Raw genomic sequence first — 25,447 nt, 5'->3', positions numbered from 1 at the left:
TGTTTCAGCACTGTCTGCTGAGAATATGATCATGTAGTAGTTTACAAGAGGATTGAACTGTCCCTAGTAGATTCTCTGTGACTTTTAAAATAAAAGAATCGGTTAGAAGATGGGTTTGGGGAATGTGCCTCTCATATCCAATATGGACATTGACCTATATGCACACTTCTAAAACAAAACATGAAATAGGAAAAATAAAAGATGACAACAGCTAGGCAAATTCTAATATACTTCTTTTTTTCCCTATTACAGAAATGCATTAACTTTGAAGTGAAACTAAACAATGGAACCAGATATTATTCGAATGTACTCCTCATCCCCTCCACCATTAGACAATGGAGCCGATGATGATGATGAAGATGAATTTGGAGAGTTTGGAGGATTTTCTGGTGTAAGCACTGCTGGTGTAGCTTTTGCTGATTTTGATACGGCAGACTACGGTCATCCAAAGGAAGAATTTATACCCACAAATCATTTCATCCCACTTGATTATTCTGATTATTCTGACAATGTAGCTAGCATTGCAACTTTCACATCTGTTAAAAATGTTAAAGACTGCATTGCAGAGCTTCCTACTCTTAGTAAGGATCTTTCTGATATGTCAGCTACTAGTGCCAGCAAAGAAAAATCTAAGTGTAGAACTTCAGGTACTGCTTTAGAAGATGTAAACAAAAGAGGGGAACAGAAAGACACCACTGGGAAATCAGAGGGGTTTTCTTCTCATGTTGTTAGAACTGGTATAGCAGTTGAGATCCAGGATGAGCAAATAGATGCTTGTAATGGTGAGAAACTTCCATGTCTAGAGATTCTAACAAATGGATTTGCAGCATCAGACCCTGTAAATCCTCAGGGAACAGAAGATCTAGATGGTATCAGTGACACAAAGGGACTGAAAACCATTAGCACCTGTAGTACCAAGCAAAATTTGAACTCAATGCCTAGCTCAGGTGAAGACTTTGCAGATTTTGCTACATTCTCAAACAAAAAACCAATCCATTTAGAGGGAACAGGACCTACAATATGCAGTGTTCTTAATGAAAGAGACTCTCTGAGCATTCAGGAGAACAACAGAATAAACAGAGTAACTCGTATTGAAGAAGAGGTTTGCACTTCAGAAATCAGTTGTGAACAGGGGCCCTCAGCACTGGAAGATAATGAATTTGCAATTTCTAGTACATCTCAAACAACTGGAAGTTCAATATGCACTACTGAAAATGGAGAACACAGCGGGAGGAGAAGACAGCATGGCATAGAGAATGGCAAAGATTTTACTAGGCCTGATGACTCTTCAGGAACAGAGGACATCAGGGTTGATAAGACCCAAAGCCTAAGCCGTGATCTTGCAGGAGAAAAATCAGGTGATTCTAAAGATTTGAAGAATGGTGGTAGTAGTATCGAAGTTGTAGCTTGCAGTGACACACATGATGATGATTTTGGTGATTTCGGTTCAGTCAGCAGTGCATCTCTCCCCTTCGTTAACACTCAAGAGTTGATAAATGCTTTAGTTGTAGAAGGAACTTCCAAACAGCCTGCACATGTTAGCAAACATAATGATGAATTTGGTGAATTCAGGGACACGAGTACTGTTTCTCAGCCACCAGCAAAGTTGGATCAGGCTGAACTAAGTCAGACTGCTGACACTTTAGAATGTGATACTACCAATACAACTTCTGGCTTAGACTTCCAGCATACTACTGAGGTAGGAAATGGTGATGATAGTGAATTTGGAGACTTTGATTCAGTGCCAAAACCTCAAGACGAGAGTGTTGCTTTTCAGTACTCTGACGACTTTGCGGACTTCAGTTCAGCAGGTTGTAACCAGGCTACAGACTGGAATGCTTTTGAAGATGAACAAAAGGACAGCTGTTCCTGGGCTGCCTTTGGAGATCAGCAAGCTGGTGAATCTCATCACAGAAAAGAGACGTGGCAGTCACATAGGACAGATGCATCTGCCAGAATTGATGGTCCAGTATTACACAAGACTGACAATTTTGCTTTAGCATCTTTCCAAGGAGCTACCAATAAGCAATCTCAAGAGCCAGCACCTTCAGTTCAGGTAAGGTGTTCTTGATTTTTGTTCAGTCTTGTTCTGCTCTTGTGCATACAGTTCTTCCTGGTTCCTGCTTCTGTGTACAACAGATGTTTGAATAGTTCTTGTTTGTCTTGTGGGAGGGATTTAATTTGGTGGGTGAGACGGGTTGGTATGAAATAGTATGCTGTGTTTGCATCTTCTATCTTTTGCACTGTTACTATCCACGGAAAAATGAGCAGAGTATGCTGCAACTTGTATGCATTTGTTTTGACTATTACATGTGGTTCTTTACATAAACTGATCAAAGGAATAAGCCATCATAAACGTTTCAGGACCTGTAATAGTTCTTCCTTTGCTTCGTAGTTTACTGCCTGTTAGGGGGGCACTCTCTAAAATAGTGGTGCTACTGGAAGCTAAGATTACTGGTTCCCAAAATTTTTCATCACCATTCTCTATCATGTTTTCAAAACCTTAAAAAATAATGACTCTGTTTGTAAATAGCTGCCCTCATTTGTTTAGAGCAGAGAGCATGGTAAAATACAACCTGTGGAATTCTGTCCCTGCTATTCCAACTCCTGGGAAGTTTGCCACTGAACTTATTTGAAATGTCCCATTAATTGTGGGAAGCTCCACATTATAGCAACATCACAAATACAGAACTGATGATGTCTTAAAGCAGCTGTTTCTAATCAGGACTTTTGGGGAGGGTGAAGTAGGTAGGTTTATTTCTTACCCCCGTCCCCTTGGTTTTCTGCTTTAGTGCCTAAGTATGTATGAATTCCCCAAAAAATTCCTTCCAAAGTCTTTTCAACAGTCATCTTTGCGATCTGCACCTGTTCATATATTTTTTACTAAGTATTTAATACTACTTTTACAAAATTCAGAACAAGAATTTGAGTTTAAAATTCTGTGTTGCTTTTTTTAATCATGTCATCCCATGTGAGTAGTTTAGAGTATGCTCTGTCTTTTTTGAAGCATGTAGCAGCGCCAGCAATAAAGGGTTTTAGTGGTAGTGTGTGTCTGAAAGGTTTGGATCTTCTCCGGCAATAAAAGGAAATTAGGTAAGTCCTTTCTTCCAGGACCCCTTGTGTAGGCTTGGTGACAGCCGTCCCTCTTCCGGTTTTCTACAGTGACAGGTGAAATAGCTTTTCAGAAGAAGATTGTGCCAGCTGGAGCTTTGCGAGCATCAGCAAATGGAATGGAGCTTTTGGGACTTAGTGCTGACTTCTTGTCACATTAAAAGGTGTGAGCCTCAGCTCCCAACACTTCCTGCCTGCTGTTTTGTGCAATGACTGACACACCAAATTTCAAAGGGGCTTCGTGAGCCAAAAAAAGGCTTGCAAGGGAACCTGCATGTGGATTTTTGTGCCTATGCAAAACCTTGCTCATCATCACCTGAATGCGTGAATCCATTTCTCAAGTTGAAAGCACAAATCTATTGTTACCTATTCTGTTGGTCATTCACCCATAAAATTGGAGAGTGCTAAGGTCATTAGTGCTATTAATCTAAATTGTTCCTGTTGCCACTTGAAAGACTGTCCAGAATCTAACAAAGAAATAGGTGGGGAGATGATTCTAGTAAGTCATCCATTTTTCTGGTTGATCATGCTGTTAAGAGATAGTCTGAAGGTTTCAACCATTTATTTTTACTTAAAATTTTTCATAATTTTATGATGCCGTTTCAAAAGTAAACGCTTCTGAATGTAGATGTTTATAAAAGCAAAACCTTCAGAGTTTCTATAGTTATTGGATTTGTTCCCCCTCCCCAAGTCTGCCTTAACAAAAGATAAAAGCCAAGTTACAATGGAGGTTCTTCAGTGATCTGTCATGAAGTCATGGAGTGGTTCAGTTAGATTGTAAAGCAAGTTCTATTAAAGATTTTGTCATTCCTTCTCCTTATGCTGCAGCCAGTTGTGACTGTTTGGATATATCAAGTGACGTAGTGCCGGTGAGGAAGTACAATGCAGAGAATGTTTTACACAAGTAAGCTGTGGAGGAAGTTAGGCTGGTAATGTTTTTTTCTGTTGTAATAGTTTTGTTAGCTTTGAAATTACAGGTTGTTGCTACTCCCCTCCCCACCCCGTTAACTTAAAACAATAATTTCACATTTTCAAAACTTACTTTGTATTCTTTAAGTGCTGTGAGTTTTGGAGTTTTGGAAGGATCTATTGAAACCTTTTAATATTTTTTTTTAAATGCGCTTTTTTTAATCTGAAATAGTGCTTTTGGTTTTAAGTCATTGAGCCACAGTTTAGCAAACTGCAGTTAGAAACATTGAGATAAATTAAGTCAACATGAGCCAGCAGACAGTCCCAGTACTTTAAGTGCTGAATCTTAGTAAAATTAAAATCATATTTTGATCCTCATCCTTACTTTCATATAAGAGGATGTCACTGAGGTCAAACCACAAAACACAGCGTTTTAAAGTATTTGCTGAACTTTTTTCTCTTGTATTAAAGCTGAGTTCTGGAGCTGTTTGATGCAAAAGCAGAAACACTTGCATGCGTAATAAAGCTAGGGAGAGATAAGAAAACAAAGTTGTTTTTTATTTCCCTGACCAAAGGATAGGGAGGAGTAGATCACTTGCATCGATGTATTGCTGGCAGATCAAAAAAAGTACTTGCTCTAGCAACTTAAAGGGAGCAGACTGTGCAAGAGAGAAATACTGCGTGTGTTAGACACTTGAGAAGTGAAAACTGAGACCTCAGCTTAGGCTAGTTGTGAACTGGGATCATTTACAAGATACTCTCTATGCTTGATCTGTGATGTCGCGGCTGGGAGAGTCACTGTAATGTGGTAGTGAAATAATTTTGAATGGTGTATAAACCGAATGACCCTAATTTAATTCTTTATTTTTCAGTTTTCTGCATTTGTATACTTAGCCAGCAGCATTACTGTTTAAATGTGGAAATGATGTATACAGTGTTTTTCATCCATCCAGAATGCAGTATGAAAGTTATTTACCAGTAGCTCAAGTTCCCTTACCAATGGTCTCTGTATTTTTCTTTCTGTTTCCTTAGCTTGTGTATTCTGGATGTGGAGGTGGCAGCAAAATTTTGTGCCTGCTGAATGTGGTCTTGATTGTAAGGTATATGTCGGGCAAGCTGTTTAAAGAGTGTGGATTTGGTATAACATTTAATTAGAAGTTAGACCTTGCCTGAATTCAACTAATTAATCCGGTTTTTCTTACAAAATACAGAACATAAAAGAAGAAAGTAAGGGGGGAAATGACAAAAATGACCTTATATAGTGACATGTAGTAGCAAAAAGATCATTATGTCTTTTCTCTGTTGCCTTTGGTCTTAGGCTCTCCAAATCCTGCACACAGTCTGCAATGCAGGATTTGTAACACGCTGACCTCTTCTATTCAGTAGTGCTGTGTGGAGGGGAGAAATAAAAGGGCATGGTATATGTTATTCAGTTAAAACTACTGAAAGAATTTGTAACCCCTTAGAAAAGGTTCCAGGTTCAAAGGCAGGATACAGATACGCAGACTGCTATTTGAATCCATATTAATACTAGCATATACCTTCATCATTTCATACCTGTCTTCAGATAAAAAATATGTAATAGTTGGTTTCAGTATAGATGTGTCTTTGTGTTCATTAAAACTGGTTTAGGATGTTGTGGTGGGTGAACTGGTTGATCTAACTAATTTTGAGCAAACCTGCACTGTACCATGTACATTAATCCCTCTTATGTGATCACATAGCTTGCTGCTGAGTTATGTTTATAAGGAATATAAGGCTTGTAGCAGAGCTTTTTCCATGAGATAGTGTTGAACATTAGTCAGCTGAGAGGGTTACTCTGCTGTATTGTGCTTTAAGAATATATATAGGACTTAGGCAGCAAAGCACAAGAGCATTTATTAGCTATGGCAGCCATGTGGGTGGGCGATACAGCCGTGCCTAGCGGTGTTGAAGGAGTATAGGCATCTCTGGAGGAGGAGGAGTGGCTTGGCTGGAAATCCAAAACTCTTACCTGATTTAGCTGAGAGTCAACAAATCCTGGAAAGGGAGGATTGGAAGCCTGAACAGGCCTCCAAGTGGGTTTTAAGATCCTCTTCTTATTAGGGAGCCTGTGCTCAGAGGCTCTACCCTTCCAGATTAATCAGAGGGTGTGGGTGGCACACAGTTACTAAGCCACAAGTATGCATCAAGACAAAGAAAACCCTGGATCGCTGTCACTTAGAGAGTACTTTGTCTTGGGCAGTGAATGAAGTCATCCTCTTGCAAAAAAGTAATTATGACCATAAAGACTTCAGCCTCCCAGTTCACTAAGATAAATTAAGATAGTGTTGGCTAAATTAAGTTCAGACAGTTGGGTAACAACTTGCAGTGAGAATGTATCTGTCTGGAAGTCAGTTTAAGTCCATGGCACAGTTCTTAAGTATGTGCAGCTGAATAACAGTAAAAACCAGACTGTTAAAAGTACCCCATAACTGCTGTATTTCAGGACAGGCTGGCTAAGAGGATCTTACAAAAAACCACCAAACCAACAGTTTGTGAGGGCATTGTTTTAACATTTCTGTTTATATATCACAGAACAAAATTATTTTCCATTTTGTACATGTTAAGTTTCACCTGCTATACTTCCTCTCAGAGCCTGACTGAATAGTTTTTAGCACAGCACTAGGTAATAACATGACCAACTGAAATGGGAAGTATTTTTTTATGTAGTCTAGATAAGTAACTGTTAAACTTCACTTTGCCTGCATGGAAGATGCAAGATTTGATACATTCTGCAACTGAGGGAGCATAAATGTGCAAGCCTTCCAGCAAGAAGGATGGAGACAGCTTCACATTTCTGCGCTGAACTTCCCTGCAGTTTATAACTCTCCTGTATCAAACAGTAAAAAGAGCAGAGGGGTCTTGTTCAAACCACTCAATTTTCAAATTTGCTTTGTAGGTGAGCTCAAGACCTTTATAGTTCCTGTTTTAAAATGTTTTTAGGATATTTAGGACTATCATTGCAACCTTTAATTCTTCAAATTATTGTGAAAAAAAAATCTTACTCCTCATTTAATTTTGGTAAAGGCTTTTAGCTCTTGTGGCATCTTCTTCCTGGCTTGTAAATCTCAGTTTAGGACCAGTGTTTCCATTATAAATTACCTGTGGTCATGAAATGAAATAATTGCATTTTTTTACTTAAGAAATTTATGGCACCATCATAAATTTACCTGCTTTTCAAGAAGGGATGGAGAAAAGCCATCACATTTGAATCCTGAGAAGTTAAACTAGCATTCTTTGTAAGCTTTGCTGCTGCTTTTTCTACCTGTAGCTCTTCCCTTACTCCTTTTGAGAAGGTGTTCTCTTTGCTAAGCAAAACCTGCTCAACAGAAAAAGAATTAAATTGTGATTTGGAAGGGAAGCTGTTCCTTAGTTTAAGCAATCTATTTTCCAAAGAAAAAACTGTCCCCATTAAACTAGGAGCTTAGTAATTTGTTTGTTTGCTTATATGCATTTAGGTAACTGTTCAGCTTTGTTTAATGCTCGAGTCCAAAAGATATTGAGACCCCACTGAAGTTTATTTGTGTGTTCCCTATGATGAATTGCATCCATTAAAATCAGTTTTTCAGCTCCCCTATGTTAATGGTATGGTCGTGTAGTTTAGCTCTTTAAAAAAATCCCCAAAACTTAAAAAAACTCAACTCAAAAAAAGCCCAAATAAAAAAAAATAAAATATAATTTAAAAAAAACCAACAAAAAAAAAACCCAAAAAAACAAAACAAAACCAACCACCCAACCCACATACACATATGGTGAAGGAGTATATGGCGACTTAGCTCCTCACAGGCAAATGTGTTGGTGGAAAATATGGTTTGATTGTTAGAAAACCTCACAAAGGGAGTTTCTCATTTAACCTCTGCGTTATTTTGTTAAAACGGTCATAAATACCCGTGTTAGGCACTCTCCAGAACAGTGTGTTCATGATTTAAAATAAGTAAATTCTCTCTGGTTAATCAGTTTCTTTTCTTGGCTTCAGGCCCCTAAGCTTTGTTCTGCTGTTTTGTGAGAGCCTTCACTCGGCTTCTGAATTCTAACTAGAAGCTGATCACATCCATATGGACTTCTCCTTTCCTAAATTATACATTTTAGCATCTTGGATCCTTCATATGCTAATTTCTGTCTCCTTTCTTATGCTTTTCAATCGGATAAGACTTGAGTATCAAATATTCTCAATAATTTAACTATTACACCAGTTTCATTTATTTTTAGGTCTTCCAGGTTTGTGTTTGATAGATGCAAACAGACAGCCCAGAGCTTGAGTGTTGCTTTCTCCGTAGCCTGTTTTCCTGACAGCAGGAAAAGGAGGGCTGAAGGCGTGCTCTTGCTTTTGACTCTCCCCCTTCTTAAAGCACCTCTGAAGGCTGCTGGAGCAGAGATGCTGTAAGCAAGAGAGGGGCAAATAAGGGATTGCATTGAGAAATGGGGCTGTCCCCTGGAAAGTGGGGAGGAAGGAGGGACAAAGTGCTACTCCACTCTTCAGGTTTCAGCACGAGACACTCCCTGGATGAGCTCTTGTGTCTATTCTCCAGCTCATGCGATTGAGACTGTGGAGTGAAGCAAGAGGACTCAGGGCAGGGGGATTCCCCCTCGTACACAGAGCTCCCTGCAATTTCACCCAGAGAAGCGTTACAGCAGTCATATGGTGAGAGCTGCAGTTAGTGTCAATGGTTTCTGTAGTGTGGCCCAAGTGTGTTGTCTTTAGTATCCTCTCTTTTTATAGCTCTGAAGAAGGGCAGCAGCCTGTCACTGTTGAGCTCATGTGGAGGTGGCTGGGGAGGCTTTGGTGTGCTGGATGGCCAGTTCAGATTTGTTGTGTTGAAGGAGTTCATTGATTCGCTAGTCTTGTGGTGGAGAAGAGAAAAACAAACTCCGTAAACCAAGTACTTCGACCTTCCAGCCCTGAGGGCTGGATCTTGCCCCCTATTTAACTGCCAAGGAGAGAAATTCTAATCCTGTGGTTATCATTCTCACTTGTAAGTCTGAGATATTTTGATTGTTTCAGGTGGCAATTACTGCATATCTTAAGTGCTCACCAAAAACTTCTGTGCAGTCACAGAAACTAAGGGGCTTTGAGTTTGTCACTGTTTGGAGAAGCACAGTTTTTAGAATGGCAGCTGTAGTCTGTGTTCACGTCCTCAGTAAGTGCCTTTGAGAATTACTCTTTTCAAATGGCAGTGGAGAACACTTGGGTACTGAATGCCTTTAGTGACATGAAAAGTAGAGAAAAGTTCTTGTTTTCTTTTCTGCCTTTTTTTTAGGATTTTTCACACTGAAAGATATGACACTACTGTGTATAACAAAAGTAGTATTTTCTTACAGTCTGTTTTATATAAACAATAGATTGAGGTTTGTAGAAGATGGGCCTGTACACTAATTTTAAAATCTTGGTAATGCCCTTTCTACCTGGGAGCTGTGACCACAGAATGACATTACCAATTAGAAGAACAAGTTCGGCTGCTTCAGTTTAGGACATTGCCACTGCCTGGGAGATGTGTGTTTGCACACTCATCCCTGTGTCCATTTGCACACATAGAATTAGTTACTCTGATTTGCTATGGAAACAGTTCTTCCCTATTAAATAAGGGCTAAGCATTTCTGGAAAATTAGAAAAGATGAAAGGAAGTGTAAAGAAAGCTATAATTAAATGTTCCTGAAATTGTGGCACAATTCTTAAGCTGAAATTTGAAATAGGGTATTGACTGAGATGCTGCTTGGTTCTTGGGGAGTTTCTGTTAATTCTTCCATTACCTAAGTGAGCATATTCTTAGTCACCAGCATGTTCTCAAGTGTTGATCCTTTTCAAGAAACACAATGCCTTGCTGTTTTCGTGATCCAATGCCTTTTGTCTGCCCCTTCCTTTTCACTGGGGACGCTATTACTGCTGTGTTACATAAGTGAAGTAAGCATCACCTGTTCATGTAAGATGAGGGCAAGTGACATATTGTAGGCAAAGTTAAGTTTTAAAACTTAAGTAGAGCATGCTTTTGTGTGCTGCGATGTTAGGGTAGAATTTACTTCCTAAAATGGTCAACAAACGTGTAACAGCCTACAAGTAATGTAACAAGTATTGTAACTTGCTGTATGGCCAAAATAATTGGGCATTAAGAGAAACTATATTCTGTAGAGCATGACTCATTATGATCTGAATATACCGGTGAGGTACTGAAGAGGAAAAGGAAGAAAGGAAAAAAAAAAAAGTGAGTCAGGTACGCTGTGTAATTCAGATCCTTTGGTAGTATAACTACGCATTTTGACATTATCCTTTGGAAATAATTGAACCTGATGGTTGTCCCTGTCAGGCATTTCTTTCACAGGTAGCAAAAGTGAAGAGCTGATGTTCTAAGCAAGTTCATTTTCTGGCTTTTTGCAGTTAGCAGTTGAATAGAATAGACTGAACAGACTTGGTTCCCAGTTCCCAACTCATCATCCAGACTCCAATACAGAATCAAGATGTTCCGATAACGCGGCGTTTGCCTCCATGTTATGTTTCCTGTACTATGCTTGCTGATGTACATGGTCAGTGATCTGCTTAATTGAGACAAGAGACGAGGCAAATTTTTTCAAATAAAAATTTGAATGAGAAATGTTACACATAACTATTATAACTGTGAAGCAGATACTCTAGTGCATAAAGGTTTGTCCCAACTGCATTGGTTGGTCTAATTAAAATATGTAACTTCCACCTACCAGCCTTGCTTCTTTGAACCTTATATCATTTCAGTTGTTACAAAAAACCTCTGTATGAGGTTTGTGTTTGTAAGTTGAGCATTGCTGCTGGAATATGCTGCATCTCCACAGGAGGGCTCTGCTGGCATAGCTATACTGGCACATGCTGTGGGATGCTCATGGGATTTTTGCCTACTCGGTTTCTTTTCTGTTTCCCTGGTAGGAAAGCAGGTGTTGGAGCTGCTGGCACTGCCCTGTGTGTGGGGTGGCAGAGCATTGGAAAGGTGGCTGTTGAGGAACTCCAAATTAGAAAGATAAAACTGCTGCTTTTGTGCCAGGCTTGTGTCTTCTTCCCCTAGCAAGAAGAGAGATTCAGGTGTTTCTGGTAAAAAACCCAAGTACATTTAAAAAAAGCTTTAATTTCATTTTTATGAGCATGCTTTGTAATTGGTACTTTTTAATAAATGTTAAGAGCTTGCTGTTTACCTGTCTTTAATGGGTCGAACTGAGGAGAAAAAATATATTCCATGTCAGTCATACATCTGATGTTTTGAGACAGTTCATAGAGCTGTAACAAAGCTGAAATTCTGTGTCTCTATGGAAATACAACAGAGAAAAGTGATAGAAATTTAAGGGAAGAACTTGAAAATAAGAAAGCATATAGTGCCTGTCCAAAAAAAAAAAAGGAAGGGGGGGCCACTTTTTTTTTGTTTTGTGGGGACAGGAGTTTGAGCGTTTTCTTGGTTTTAATATTATATCCATCTGCCAAGGCCCAGTGCATGCTGTGGAATTAAAATGCCTGGAAATCATTAGGACCAATATATGCTGATTATATTGCTGAGACCTTATCCTACCCAACAGCAGTGATCATGGCAGTGGTGGAGAGAAAAGCAGGAGACATTTTCTGCATTGTGAAACTTAAGAACTCTGCCTTCCTAAGATGCTGAAGTTTCCTTTCTCCCAAGGGCTGCTGAAGTAATGGCAGCATCAAGACATGGTTGCAACTGCTTTGACAAGCAGGAAATCCTGCTTAGTGTTTCAAAACAGTGAAATATAGATCTGTAGCCCTTCTGCAAACTTCTGAGTATTTGTATTTACATGTTCTTGGTGTGAGCTTATACTGTAAGGCAGCAGAAAGAAGGTCAGACAAGAGTAACATTGATAAAAGTTGAGGTTATGCAAACCATGCTGCTATCTAGCTGGCTTCTTATGCAGCTAAAACAAAAGTTAGTAGGGTTCTTGTTGTTTCAGTTATTTGGCTAGGATAGAAACTCCCAAGGTTGGTTTTTAACCCCTGAAGGATCACAGCATTCAGCATCAGCTATGAATCGTGAATGGGAGGAAAGGGAAATTGCTTATTTAAATAGAAGAATTGCTGTTCTCCAAGCAATGTCTTATGTGAAAAAATGGGTAAATAGGTTTTGGGGCAAGAAATTAAGGCATGGAGTAATTATTTCTCTCTCGTTGTTTTGATCTGCGGAAGTACAAAACGAATCTTACAAATACTTTTTGACAAACAATGTTTAAATGCCTTAGTCTTGGGTCTTCTGCATTATACCTGACTATAACATAAACTATAATCCCCAGCTTCATTTGCTATAGTTTTTCTACATCTAAGTCATTGATGTAACAGTTTTTTAGGAAGTGTGCAGTGTTTGGACTATAAATAGTTTTTTCTTTACTGTTTTCAAAGTCGCTATCACACCATGAGTTTGCTGCACATCAGGTTAAGTTTTGTGAGACCTTTAACTGCATGCATCTTATAAGTGAAGCTATTTTCTGAATCAGTGTTATGTCTCAAGCTTGGATTGAAGTGCTTCATCTTTAAGTGAAATGATACTGATTGATAAGAAGCTTGCTGAAAAGATGTATTTAGTAAAACCCTTAGCATGTATAGATTTGGAGACTTTCACACATCTTACGTAGCATAATACTTGCTGCACATATTTTCTGCTAATTTATGACATAGTAACTTTGATAAGAACTGTTCTGGATTCTTCTATAAGAGCTCTGTTTGCAGAGAGTAAGACCCTTACTGTTTCTCAGTAGCTAGAAGCCTGTGTTTGGTGCTTAAAAAAATCTTGTGATCCTCTGGCAGTTACATATTTCATGGCAAGTGAAACTTTGTATAGCTATATATTGTTTTCCATCTTAACTTATTTTTATAATTTTTGACCCTTTTCTTTAGAATAATTAACAAAACTTGACATAAATATTTTTCTCTTTAATGTAGACAACGTTGCTAAGTCGTCTGGAACGAATATTTGAAGTCTGTTTTCCTCCCATGCCTGTTCTTGAAATTGAAGAAGAAATAAGTTCCTTGAATCATCTGTTGGAAGCGGGTGAAAAGCAGATGACAGCTGAGGAGACTTTAGCAAATACTGGGTAAGAAGCCACAATGCAACAAACTAAAATTACATAGAAATGTGTCATCTTTGGGAAATTAAAACATACAGCAGTAATTAAAAATGAGTTATTTTCTTCAAGCATTTTGAAAAACTATCAATTAAAAATTGGCTATCTAGCAGAACGCTTGTTTTCAGTGACTGTGTATGCCAGGAGTATTTCACTTAGCATACCAACTTAGTCAGCAGCGTATCATCCTCTTTAAAATGATGTCTTGGATTTAATCAGAATATGTCTTATTAGTTACACTCGATATAAATTGCTATATTTATTCATGTGATGATGATGTCTAAATATGCCTTGTCCTGTCTGCTATGGACATTATTCTCCAATAAGAAGTCTGAACTATAGTTGTTCTGAGAACACTGCAGCTTTAGTTCCTCTGGGTATTGTGTTTGGGCGTAAGTTTAATTGTGATGCATAATAAGTCACTTGCATTAAAAACTAGAATAAAATATTTAAGGCTTCTAAGGCTGTTATTCTTGTTGATAACTTGATTTATGATGGATTGTATAGGGAACTGATGGACGTGTGGACAGAGCTGCAGGATATCCATGATGCATATGGACTGAGATACCAGTGGGGTGGCTCCCACAGCAACAAAAAGCTTTTGTGCTCCTTGGGAATCGACACAAGAAATATTGTGAGTCTGTCTGTAAAACTTGCTTTCTAAATAACGGAGTTCCTGAAAATGTAGGATCAGATGGAAGTCTTTTTGTATGAATGCTTGTCTCTTAATGGCATAGCTGCACTGAAAATGGCTTTTCATGACAGTCTGCCTGACAACTTTTTATAAGCCTTATTAATATTAAAAGTTGTATTAGTTTTTAACCATTGTGTTACACTTAACATAACATTAGTATGAGAGAATAAATGCTATACAAGTTGTATAACATTGCAATAAATTTTATCATCACAGGCACAGAAATTCTTGAGTAAATTTTTTGTTGTTGTTGTTTTATCAGCTCTTTACAGGCAACAAGAAACAGCCTGTTATAGTACCCATGTATGCAGCAGGACTGGTAAGCTTTTTTTGTGTGTTATTTTTTGTTACAGTTCCAACAACATTTATATAATGAAATATATTAAGTGACATCAAGCACCAAGTGTGCTGAAAGATATTTTTTGGAAGTATGGTTATGGCTTAGGCATCAGTAAAAATGCTAGAAAAGAATCATCAGATAAACAATTTTCATTACATGTGCAAGAAGATACTTTAAATGAAAAAAGTATAGATTTACTCATTTCATAAAGCAAGCTATTTATCTAAGAAGATGGGTCTAAGTTCAATTTGAGGCATTTTCTAAAAAAGAAAAAAATGAAGTAATGTATTAGTGTGTATGCAGCAATAAAATTTTTTTGTTGAATTTTAACTATTAAATACAAAGTATAGATGTAAAAATGTCAGCTTAAACTTGAAATGAGAAACTAGATTATCAAAAACAACAAAGGAGCACTGAAATTAATCAAAGCATCAATTCATATCAGCTCTTGTGGGAAGCCCTGGCACTAAGACCAGATGAACTGCTAGGTAGTTATGGTATTACATGAAATGTGTGTAGGAAGTTTTCTCATCTCTCTCGAGCGTTCCTCTTTGTACAACTGTTTCTGTGACAGACTGTTTGTTAATTGATTGCATCTCAGTATCCCTGGGTCAAGAGGGATGAGTGGTAATGCTTTGCAGTGTTGTTGGCATATTAAAAAAGGACCCATATATAAGTATCTATGTATAAAAGCCTATTTGTGCATACAAAAAGCATTGTATAGCCGGTATCGTTGTGTTGCCACAAGTGCTAGATAAAAATAATAAGCATAATTTAGATTTCTGTAGATTGAAGGAAAACTCAAGTAACCTAGTGCAGTAAGATCAACTGTTTTCATTTAAGCTCATATTCTGTAATTGCTGTGTGGCATTTCGGACTCTGCGATGTCTGTAGTAAAAACATTCAGAAGATAAGATTTGCTATTTTTGCTAGTCTGAGTAGAATAAATACATTTTTTTTTCTGGAAACCTATGTTTGTATATACACATACAAACACATGTACACTTTTCAGTTTGTGACTGACCATATAATATGAAAGGATTACAATGTTGTTTGGTGTATATTTAGCCAATTTAATCTGCAGGTTTATTTTTTAGAGTGCCTTCTACAGTCAGTTTCTATAGCTGCTGTTTTCTGATGCATCAGGGTCAGCTCACGCACTTTGGATGTAAGCATGGGATTCTGCTACAGAGAAATAAAAAAATGCTGGTTTCTTCCCGCAACATATTTGTGAGCGAGACTATGTTTGTACGCAGCATGTGCAGTTATTTTTTGCAACAGATTGTTGTTGCTAATTAATTATATGCTAAATTTTTTTTACATACTTCTGCACACAATAAGCTGGATAGAGATGATGGTAGGAGTAAAGTGGCTTGCTGCTTTCTGTTGCCACACTTCATGTGGTTTTCCACTGTCCAAAATAATTGATTTAACTGGTGGTTGAATTCTAAGCTCCCCTAATATGGTGTAGAAACATTTGTGGGGACAGCTAATCTTGGTGGCTGACGTCCTGAAATCATTTTAAAATTGGATTTGTTAGTTGCAAATCCAACCGTTTTATTTGGGGCTTCCTTTTCTCATACCTTACTGTTCTGAGGTGGTTTGCATGTCTCGGTGCAAACTTTAGTCTTCCTGTGGATCACTTTCTCGCCCTCAGTCTTATTCAGGAACACCAGAGGTTTCAGACATTTTTCATAGTACTGTCTATCTTTGAACTGTTTGTTTAAGAAAATAATTAAAACTGCATTTTTAATTTTAAAGTCTTTTAATGCATTTATTTCCATGTCAGTAATTATTGTTCTTGGTATCATTCTGCAAACTGATAATTTGACTTGTTTCTTCTGAATTTCTTAATTGTTGAAATGGAACGAAAGCACTTGTACCTTTTTAATGGTCCATTTGATACTTCTGGAATAGTCTACACACAATTGGGAGGAGAAGACGTAACCTTATCAAGTAACTGTTTCCTCCAGCTTAAATTACATTATCGAAAGTCGAAAGCAAGCTTCGGCTAAGTGCTGGGGTTTCTGTTACTGGCTCTAAAATGTTTCTTGGGCCTAAGGAACCAGGATGATTCCCTGCTCTGCCCTATCTCCTATCCCTTTCAGTGAAACTGTCCCAGAGAGATATGGCTACCCCCAAGCCCCTAGTTGAGGGTAGTACCTCCTAGTAGTGTGTGTTCTAGTTTTTTGCATCTGCAGTTCGTGGAATATATGTAAAGCGTGTGTGTTTGTGTGCATGCGTGAAATTTTTTTTAAAAAAAATTTATCTCTTTATTTATTTAGGGCATGTTAGAGCCTACCAAGGAACCTTTGAAACCAATATCTGCAGCAGAGAAAATAGCTTCAATAGGACAGACACCACCTGTATCACCAGAGATGAACACATGTACATCTGAGCAGTTCCAGGTAAAGAATAGAGAGCAAAGGGGGAGGAGAGGAAAAGAAAGAATGAGGGAAACAATGGGATGCCTTGCCTCTTCCTTCATGTTTAAAATATCTAGATGGTGTGTTCAAAGCCACTTGTATGTAAAGGGTAGGTATTCCCTGTGTCAGATTGAATTTCTGCTCTTGGATCTGCTTTTCATGTGTGACTGGAAGGGAGTCCCTGTGGTAAGACTGTAGAAGCTGGTGGCCAGCATTTTAAGAGTCCTGGTGATACCTACAATTACACAGCAGTTTGCTTTAAAAGGCAGTGGACAGTTACTTCCACAAATTTTAGGTGTAACTTTAGACTTATCCTTCCTCTGGATAAGGTTCTTCACCTTTGCTTTTTCTGGAGCTTATTTTAGGAGATTACTCTACCTGTTGGTTAGCACTAGGTTTTCTAAATTATTGTATTTACACGTATACTGTTCATGTTTTTTCCTTTTTCCCTTTCCTATCTTTTTCAGAGTAACATAAAAAGCCACCCAGCTGCCTGCAAAGAAATTCTGGGTACTGCAGTTATGACTAGCATAAGTGCCTGACTTTTTGATTTTTATGAGTTCTGCTGGCTCTTTTTGCCAGACTTCACTGAATAATTATCTGTTGAAGAGAAAGTTGGTTTGCTGGCTTCTCTGTCTTTTAAGTCGGATACAAAATATGCTCAGAGGAGTTTAGGAGTGAGCTTTTGAATTTCATCAATTCTGTTTTGTTGTTGTTTTGATATGATATTAGAAAAACTTAAATGCCATGTGTGTTGCAACTTTGTGGTTGTCAACAAGCTAATGGGATATGCAGAGATGCTGCATTTTCAGTGTCACTACAGTGGTACTCGGCACATACTCAGAGAGTCAGCTGTGTCCCTCCTTAGTACAGGTCTTGTTTAATCTGCCCAGCAGCTTTAGTTACCTGCTATGCTTGTGACTTCTGGTTGAAGGCATTCCCAAATTAATTATCCTTGTGCTACACCTAACCTTAACACTAGGTACTTCTGGTATAGTGATTTCTTTGCGCTTCTTGCTCTGTGCAGAACTCCGACTGTGACATGCTTGTGGTAGAGAAGAAATTTTTTTTGACTGTAGAATGAGCTCAGAATGAGGTTGTTTTATATAGTAATATACATGTTCGGTGATGTTTCCTATGCTGCTTCTCACAAACTGTTGTGGAACTGAGCAGTTGAACTGGATATTAGAAAAGATAATAATGATTATTGCAACCCATCTAAGCTGAAGAAATCACTTGTGTGATTTCTATATATGAACAAAGTAGGAAAATTTCACTGGCTTTCTGCAGCGTTCAAAGTTCCCTTTTTTACAGAGTGGAAAACATAAATTAAACCATACACCGAACACAGTGGAAAGAGCTGCAAGAGCCTGAAGTAGCAGCATCTCTGACGTGCTGTTTTCTCAGTTGCTTGGCAGTCATAGTGCTGAGTGCTGAAAATAAGAACCTCTACTTACCAAAGTCGTGTATCATCCTGCTGTCCCCCGCGTATGGATTTGTTCTTCTGGGTACTCCAGCAGTAGAATTTCTCATTACTTGTCACAGTTTGACAATGCTGTCCCATAGCTTGTTCTGACATCTGGCCATCTTGGTGCAATAGTCGTGGTCCATGAATACATACGAGAAGCTTCTATGGTATCTCTCTGCCCTTGCTGGCCTTAGGTTACTTTTTGTCAAAAAAAACCAAATGCTAAAATAAGCTTTTAGGGAAGAGATGAGTTAGAGTTCTAGCCATTAAGAATGCAAAGAGGCCACAGTTAAGTGACTTTCAGAAAGTTTCAGGACATGAATGATCAATTCTCTACCCCAGAGACCTAGTTTCTTTCTTGGCCTCATCTTCTGTTAATGCTTGGTGGCTTCAGTTTGCTTTTGTTCAGCCTTCTCTTCCCCAGGCTGAACAGGGCCAACTCTTTCAGCCTTTCCTCATAAGGGAGATTGGTGTCTGTGTATGTACATGTATGACTTCCTGCTGAGGGAATAAGATTTTGGAAGAAAAGACTCTGATGCTGCAAAAGTAGGAGTGAAAGGAACATTTGTAGAAACACAGAAGTGCCACCTAAGCTTTTTGGTGGTAGGCGAACAGAGGAAAGCACGCAGAGCTTTAAAATTGAGAGCATTAGAAGTCAAAAGAATGAGGAAGAAAGCAGCAAATGAGCTGCATTCATTTTTCCTAGTTATGTAAACTGTATGTTTTGGCCTCATTCTCTGCAGGGGTTCTCACATGGTTGGCTAGGCTGTGGAAATACACTGGACAAATTTCTATCTGAGCTATTTAGGTTGGAAGGACAAGGGTTTTGAAATTGACTTCCCTTCTCAACCAAGTTAAGTTACTGAATGATCTTTCACGTTAGTTTGTTGTATAAAGATGACTTTTGTAGACTTGTTCTATTTTATATTTGAAGATAGCATCCAGGTTCTTTGATCTGTTGTTTATCTTGACAATTGAGGGGTTTATTTCTCTGTTCCTCTGTGCTTGTAACTGTAAGGCAGAAACAGAATATGAAATAATCCCCTGATTACTGTTGCCTTTCTCTAAGCACGATGTCTCAAAGACTGCAGGTCTGAAGCAAAAGGCGCTATCAGGCTGCTCAAACAGGCAACCTTTGATTGTGAAACCCGAGACAGGTACCCTTCTCTCTCCCCCCATTTTTTTTTCTTTTTCTCTTCTTTTTTTTTTTTCTTCTTTTTATAGCATCTGCTATAGTGAGCTTCTATACCATGGCCAAGTCTTCAGGCAGTGTGATTAAAATATATTCCAGTGCTTGTTAAAAAGGTTGCTGTCTGGATTTGATGTTGACTGCTTTCTCTTGATTTAATGTTGGCTTCTGGTGAATGTTGTTTTGATGTTTATTCACCTGCTTCTTTTTGGCTTTCTTGGAAAAAAGATATCTAGGTATTTCTGCTCATGCTATTGTTTCAAAGCATCCTCTTCCCTCTATTTGGGACTATTTTTCTTTGGTAGAGTCTACTGGTAGCTTTCAGGATAACTTTAGGATTTCTTACCTGCTTAGTTTTGCTTAGTAAGTTTTATATTGAAATAGAAATCTGCAGTCAGCCAGACCTTTCTAGAAGAAAATTACAAGTAATTCTTTTCTGCAGGTGCCTATTCCAGCACATCTGCATGCATCTAAGCCACTGGATTAGGGATCAGGTTATAATAGAGAGATGTATTTTACACTTGCTGGCTGTTAGGGGCTGAACCTTAATTAAACCCCATGGGGTGACAGTCTTCAAAACCACTTTTAATTACATAAGGGACCATCAGGACTTCTAACAATGACAGATGCAAACTACCATATTATTGGCCACCAGCCAAAGTCTCTATCATGGAACTGCTCTCCAGTTACACATATGAGAAAGATCCAAGAATATACATAGCTTTGTTGACAGAGTAGGAGAGAAAGATTTGCAGGTAAGAGATATTACAGAACTTATTATTCTATCAGATGTGACAGTTGCTTAAAGGTGGTGTCGGAGAAGAACAATTTTCAGAACTGTGGTAATTTTGCCAATGAATACACACAATTAGATGTATTAATTTCTTCCTTGTAAACCTTTTTCTGAAATGTTTATGAAGTTCATTTGTGGGATCTATCTAAATATTGACGCTACATTTGTATTGCAAGTCCTTCTATTTTTTACCACAGCTTTAAAACAGCAGAATATTTTTTTTTTCCTTTGTTTAATTTTCCTTGGGTAATTATTGGCACAAACACACTTACATTTTACTCTTTCAGATTATAAAAGCTCTTACATAATACCATTCTAAAATTACTGTGTGAAAACATCTCTCACTTTGATAAACGTGAAATACGATGCAGTATAACCAGCAGGCATTTTCGTTTCCTCTTTCTCACTTCCTTAACATTCAGAGTGATAGTCTTGACAGCTGAGTATACTTTTTCATTTCTGTACTGTATCCTGTAATCTAAGGTGGAGGGAGGAGTGAGAGCATTTCGCCCCAATTTTCAATATTCTTCTAGATTGGGCACTTTTCCTTAAAGCATGTTATTAAAATAATAGTTGTAAATGCAGTAGTCTAGCAACCTCACAATCTCTGAAAGACAAAACATTATATTCCCATTTGCAGGGTGTGTTCCCAGTGTCTGAGATTTCAGTGTTGTATTCAGCTGTCCCAGAATAGTTAGTTTTCTTTCTAGGACCAAGGTCACTAGAAACAGAAAACTTTCCTTTCTGTTCACTTGACTTTTGCCTCTGACCTCTCCTTTCACTTTGTTTGCTGTTGTATAAACAAGGGCTTGCCAGCATCCTGTATAGATGGGGTCCGCTTTACTTACCACCCCTTCTCTTTTGTAAGTTGGGGTCAGCAGAGTGTCCTCATCCCTCAGAGCAGACTAATATACATGGTACACTCTTACTGATTTGGAGTCGGGGAGCGGGCGGGGGGCTATGTCTCCTCCCCCTTTTAGGAAGAATTCATCCTGTCCTTTGTCCTCTCCTTGGCAAATCAGAAAATCATGTCATCATTAAAGGGAAGAGCTTAGCCAGCCATTGGTACCACACTTTCCATGTGATTCTCTTGCACTAATCAGTCCTGGCTAAGACCCTTGACACAAAATGCAGGGGGTGTTCTCCTCAGTAAGTGAGAATTGATAGGAAGTTATTTGGTTCCAATTTGGGTTCATTTTAGTCAGGGCAGAAAGCTATTTAGTTGTTATACTTGTCTCCTTTTTTTTTTTCTCTTTATTTTGTGTACAAACCCAACCCCCTTTTAATATTAATTATTCAACTTATGAATTTTGTTAGGTTTAGATGTGACAAACTTTAAACAACCTACTGATGATAGTGATTATTGCTTCATCAGGTGTAGCTTTCGCACTGGTAACATGTTTCCATGCAAATCATTTCAATGCCAGTAATTTCATTACCAAAGCAAAGTAGAAAGTGTAGCATCAGCTCCTTAAGCTCCGTGGAGTGAATGCTGTTCCATGTGTGCTCGGTACTGGAAATATTTCCAAGTAATTAGGTAGGGAAGATTTTTCTAGGCAAGTCATTTACTGTAAGTAAATACAGAAAATTCCAGCTCTCTTAACTTTTCTTTCTCTAAACAACCGTCACCTAGCAAAAACCTCTGACAATTAGCTTAATTATACAAAGCTAGCTCAGGTTGCTACAGCTTTGATTAGTGAATCTGCCTATTTTTTTCCAGTGGTGGAGAACTGAAACTTTTAAAACCAAAACCAAAAACCTGACTTTCTAAAAAAGCGAAGAGAAGGTACATCTCAGCCGCTGGAGGCTTGACAACTAATGATGCATTTTGAATAATGCTGCAGAAAACTTCCATTGCTTTTCTTCCACAAGTGTGATTGTTCTGTTCGAAGTTGAGGGCACATCGTTTCCCAGTACTTCTTGACAGTTGACCTCACTGGGGAGAGAGCAGAAATTTGATGCACAGAAGTAGAAAGACCACTTTATTTCAGACACTTCTGATATTATTCCATCAGCTTGTGGCCTGAGAATACAGGAGGACAGCACTTGGAAGTTACACTGCACTTGAACACACTTTCCCTGTAAAGCATGGTCCCTGCTGCTTGTTTGATTTATCTGTGTGTGTGCAAAAGACTTAACGAGGAATTGAAAAGGCAAGGATGGGCTCCCAGAGGGAGTCAAAGTTTCCATGCTCCTCTTGTTCAAGCATTGTTACTAATGGTTTGTTTAGATATTGGAATGAGTTAATCATTAAAGGATGATAAATCACAGTATTATTTTTTTCTGAAGGGGGTGGAGGGAGGAGGGTGTTGATGGCTTGTCCTTTGCATGTAGGGATTATGTCTCTTAAAAGCAAAACAAACCAAAAGAACCATGGGCTGTTTGGTAAATAACTGATTTTATGTATAATCAGAACAAAGCATGTACAGACAGCTTTCACTAATAACCCTATTCTAAATTTGCCCTATAATTGTGTATACATAACTTTTTATGCAAAACGCCTCGTCTTCCATGAAAGTAATAGTAGTTTAACTTTCGACTATGCCTGAAGGGTTTTTTTATCCAATTCATACGTTTTAGTTAATTTGCAAATCCTGTCTGAGTTAGAAGTTACCTAATCTGTACTGTTCAGAATCTAATGGGATTTCCTGTATTAGAACACATCTACTTTGAATCTTTAGTGCATATTATGAAAATACACGCCTCCTAAAAGTTGGGGCTTGCTCATTTAGTTGTCTTTTTAGTATGTAGACGCTAAAGAATCTGTTATTTGAACTGCTTTGCATTGTTGTAACCTGAACTGACTATAAAATCTGATTTCTGACTTTTCAACTCTAGGAATCTCTACCACCTGTCCAGTTTGACTGGAGTAGCAGTGGCCTTACTAACCCTTTAGATGGTACGTCTCTCCGTAGAGCCTCTAGCACCAGAGCTAGAGATAAGAAAGCTACAAAGTTCAGACAAACATCTATCTGCTGATTATTTTTTTAAATACACACACACACACATATATATATATAAATATATATAATATTTATTTCTTACTCCTAACTTTGGAAATTCAGGCTTTCTTTCTGATTAACTGTGCCCCTATGTGAAATATTATGTAGTCTGAAAAATACTAAGTTAAGTATTATTTTAGATTCCTGCCATATGCTAGTGACACAGTGGCAATATTAACACTTCATTATGTATAACTGCAGATTATAAAGAAACTCTGAACAAATGAGCATTTTAGATTGATGAGTTTTACTTCTTAAAAGTATTTTTCACCAATGAACTATCTCTTTAGACATCCTTTGAGTGACAAACTTGTGTATAGTGGCTACTTCAAAGCACAATATTTTAACCACAAACTGTTTGCAAAAGATACACTTCTTGAGCTGAAAGTTTTCAGATTTACAGATAATTTTATATTTCAAAATGTGACTTCATCTGTTACCACTTTTGCTTACACTCAAGCTAATTATAGCTAATAGATTAAATAAGAGGTAGCTACAAACTTATTTGTATCTGTAAATGTATATAGTTATCGCATAAAAGACACTTCACCTATGTCTATTTTAATAGCAAAGTGAGTTGTGCCACCGTCTCCAGTCTCCAGAAATGCAAGTGCATGCAAAAGAAATAAAACAAGTTTTGGAAACTTGTTTGTTTGACAGACTAGAAACCTGTAAGGAATCTGATACCTTTATGAGGAGCCTGCTAACAGCAATTAGTTTATGACACATAAGTTGTTCAAAAGCAGGCTAAAATAAACTGCATCTCTTACTGCAGTGGTGTTGCCTCATGGTATTGTTTCAGAACATGTGGGATGTGAGAGTTTGGATAGCAATATCATGGTGCTGAAGGAAAGCCTGGATGGACCCTTTGCTGTTGTCTGGTGTCTTATTACTTCAGTCAATCATCATGCTTTCTTTTTAACAAACAACTTCTTTAAAATGTATCTTGGTTTGATTTCTGTTTTAGTACTAAAGGGGAACAGTATAACTTAACCAGTGAGGAACTGAATAAAAGAGTGGCATTTGTTACCGTGTGTTCACACTACTTTAAGATAATCATAATTAATAGCTTAAAGCTGCTAAATAAAACTTTAAAGGTTTTTTTGGTTCTTTGCTATTTGGGGATCTGCTAAGTCTTCCTGATGAAAGAATGGCTTTCAATTTCCGTGAGGGGAGAAAAAGCCCACTATATTCTAACTGTCAATTGACCTATATATTGTTTCCCTTTAATTGATCACATCTTTCTCTCTGGGTCGTGCTGGTTCTCTTTCATTTTTAGATTGAAATAAATATCTCTATTTTAAAGTTACTAGTGTTGATTTCCTTGCTGCATTGTACATGAGGAAATGTGCACTGAATTAAGTTGTTAACATTTTAGAAGGTACAAACTAATATGTAAGCATTGTTTTCATGTCAATTTTTAAATTGCGTACTGAGTACTAATTATAACTTGCATGTTCAAGTGTGTGTCTTACCCCTTTTTACACATAAACCCCTCCCTTGGCTTACCTTCTATATGGCTGCCTACCAACACGGTCACTGAATTTCAAGCTAGTGGAGGTTCCACTCTTCTGAACCTTGATTTCTTTGGGCCCGTGGATGACAGTAGCTCTAGCAGCACCACCACAATCCCAGGTCAGCAGAGTGTTAAAACCAGGACTGTAATATTATAAACGACTTACTAGAAGCATGAGCACATCACTTGACTTTCCTATAAACAAGGAGAAACTTTACACTGCATTTCTGTAAAATGTTTTTTTCTACTGCATTTTTCCTTTAATCTGTGTCTTGTTTTCTGATGTTTTATATCGAGTGCGAAGTATTTGAAAGGTACTGTCAGCTCTGTGTTTTGTCACGTGCTGAAGGAATGAATGGCTCTTACGCTCTTGCAAATAAGATGTTAAAACACTTGTTTCAAGTGAGAAATTTTGAAAATTAACTTTTCTGAGCACTTAAGAAAAATTGAAAAATACTGTAAATGTGGTGATTCCAAAAAAAATGGGGCTTGTTCTGTCTTCCAAGTGAGTGCTTCCAAATTACAGGATTATGATGTTGTTTGGAAGTTTATATGTGAATACAAAGCCAGGGGGTTTAACACAACCCCGCTGGGGTTTGCCACTACCAGGAGGTTGTAAATTTTTCCTTTGTATGAACTAGTAATCTTAATGATAAGGTGAAAAAAGTGTTTTAACAACATTCATAATAGAAAATAAGGATAGTTGCATGTTTGGGGGACATTAGAAGTTCATTAACGTTAATTATATAACCAAAGCACTTTATCTGCAACTTAATCCCTTAGAAAGGAGATGAAAACACTACTCTCTCCATTGAATAATACATGAAAGTAATTTAATTCATTTATTGCGTGGTTTTTACATGCTCTGAGTATTTTGCGTGAGCTTGTAAAAGCCTA

At 37.9% G+C, this 25,447-nt stretch overlaps 1 protein-coding gene across 4 annotated transcripts in view; it reads left to right on the top strand.

The window, feature by feature from the left end:
• AFTPH (aftiphilin) overlaps nucleotides 1-25,447 on the top strand; it is a 47,381-nt gene that overhangs the window by 11,543 nt on the left and 10,391 nt on the right. Inside the window, exons 2-8 of one of the 4 annotated variants that reach the window (XM_056342300.1) lie at nucleotides 253-2,056; nucleotides 12,941-13,092; nucleotides 13,630-13,756; nucleotides 14,079-14,135; nucleotides 16,442-16,564; nucleotides 22,871-22,931; nucleotides 24,586-24,669. In XM_056342300.1, the coding sequence (XP_056198275.1) occupies nucleotides 284-2,056; nucleotides 12,941-13,092; nucleotides 13,630-13,756; nucleotides 14,079-14,135; nucleotides 16,442-16,564; nucleotides 22,871-22,931; nucleotides 24,586-24,669 (2,377 nt within the window). In that variant the 5' untranslated portion in view covers nucleotides 253-283. Of the gene's footprint in view, nucleotides 1-252; nucleotides 2,057-12,940; nucleotides 13,093-13,629; nucleotides 13,757-14,078; nucleotides 14,136-16,441; nucleotides 16,565-22,870; nucleotides 22,932-24,497; nucleotides 24,670-25,447 lie in introns of those variants that run through there. The other 3 variants (XM_056342302.1, XM_056342301.1, XR_008822433.1) reach the window with 3 other exon arrangements.

The sequence above is a fragment of the Falco biarmicus genome, chromosome 6 (assembly GCF_023638135.1).
Source record: "Falco biarmicus isolate bFalBia1 chromosome 6, bFalBia1.pri, whole genome shotgun sequence".
NCBI classification, from domain to species: Eukaryota; Metazoa; Chordata; class Aves; order Falconiformes; family Falconidae; genus Falco; species Falco biarmicus.
This window is presented reverse-complemented; position numbering and strand designations above follow the sequence as displayed.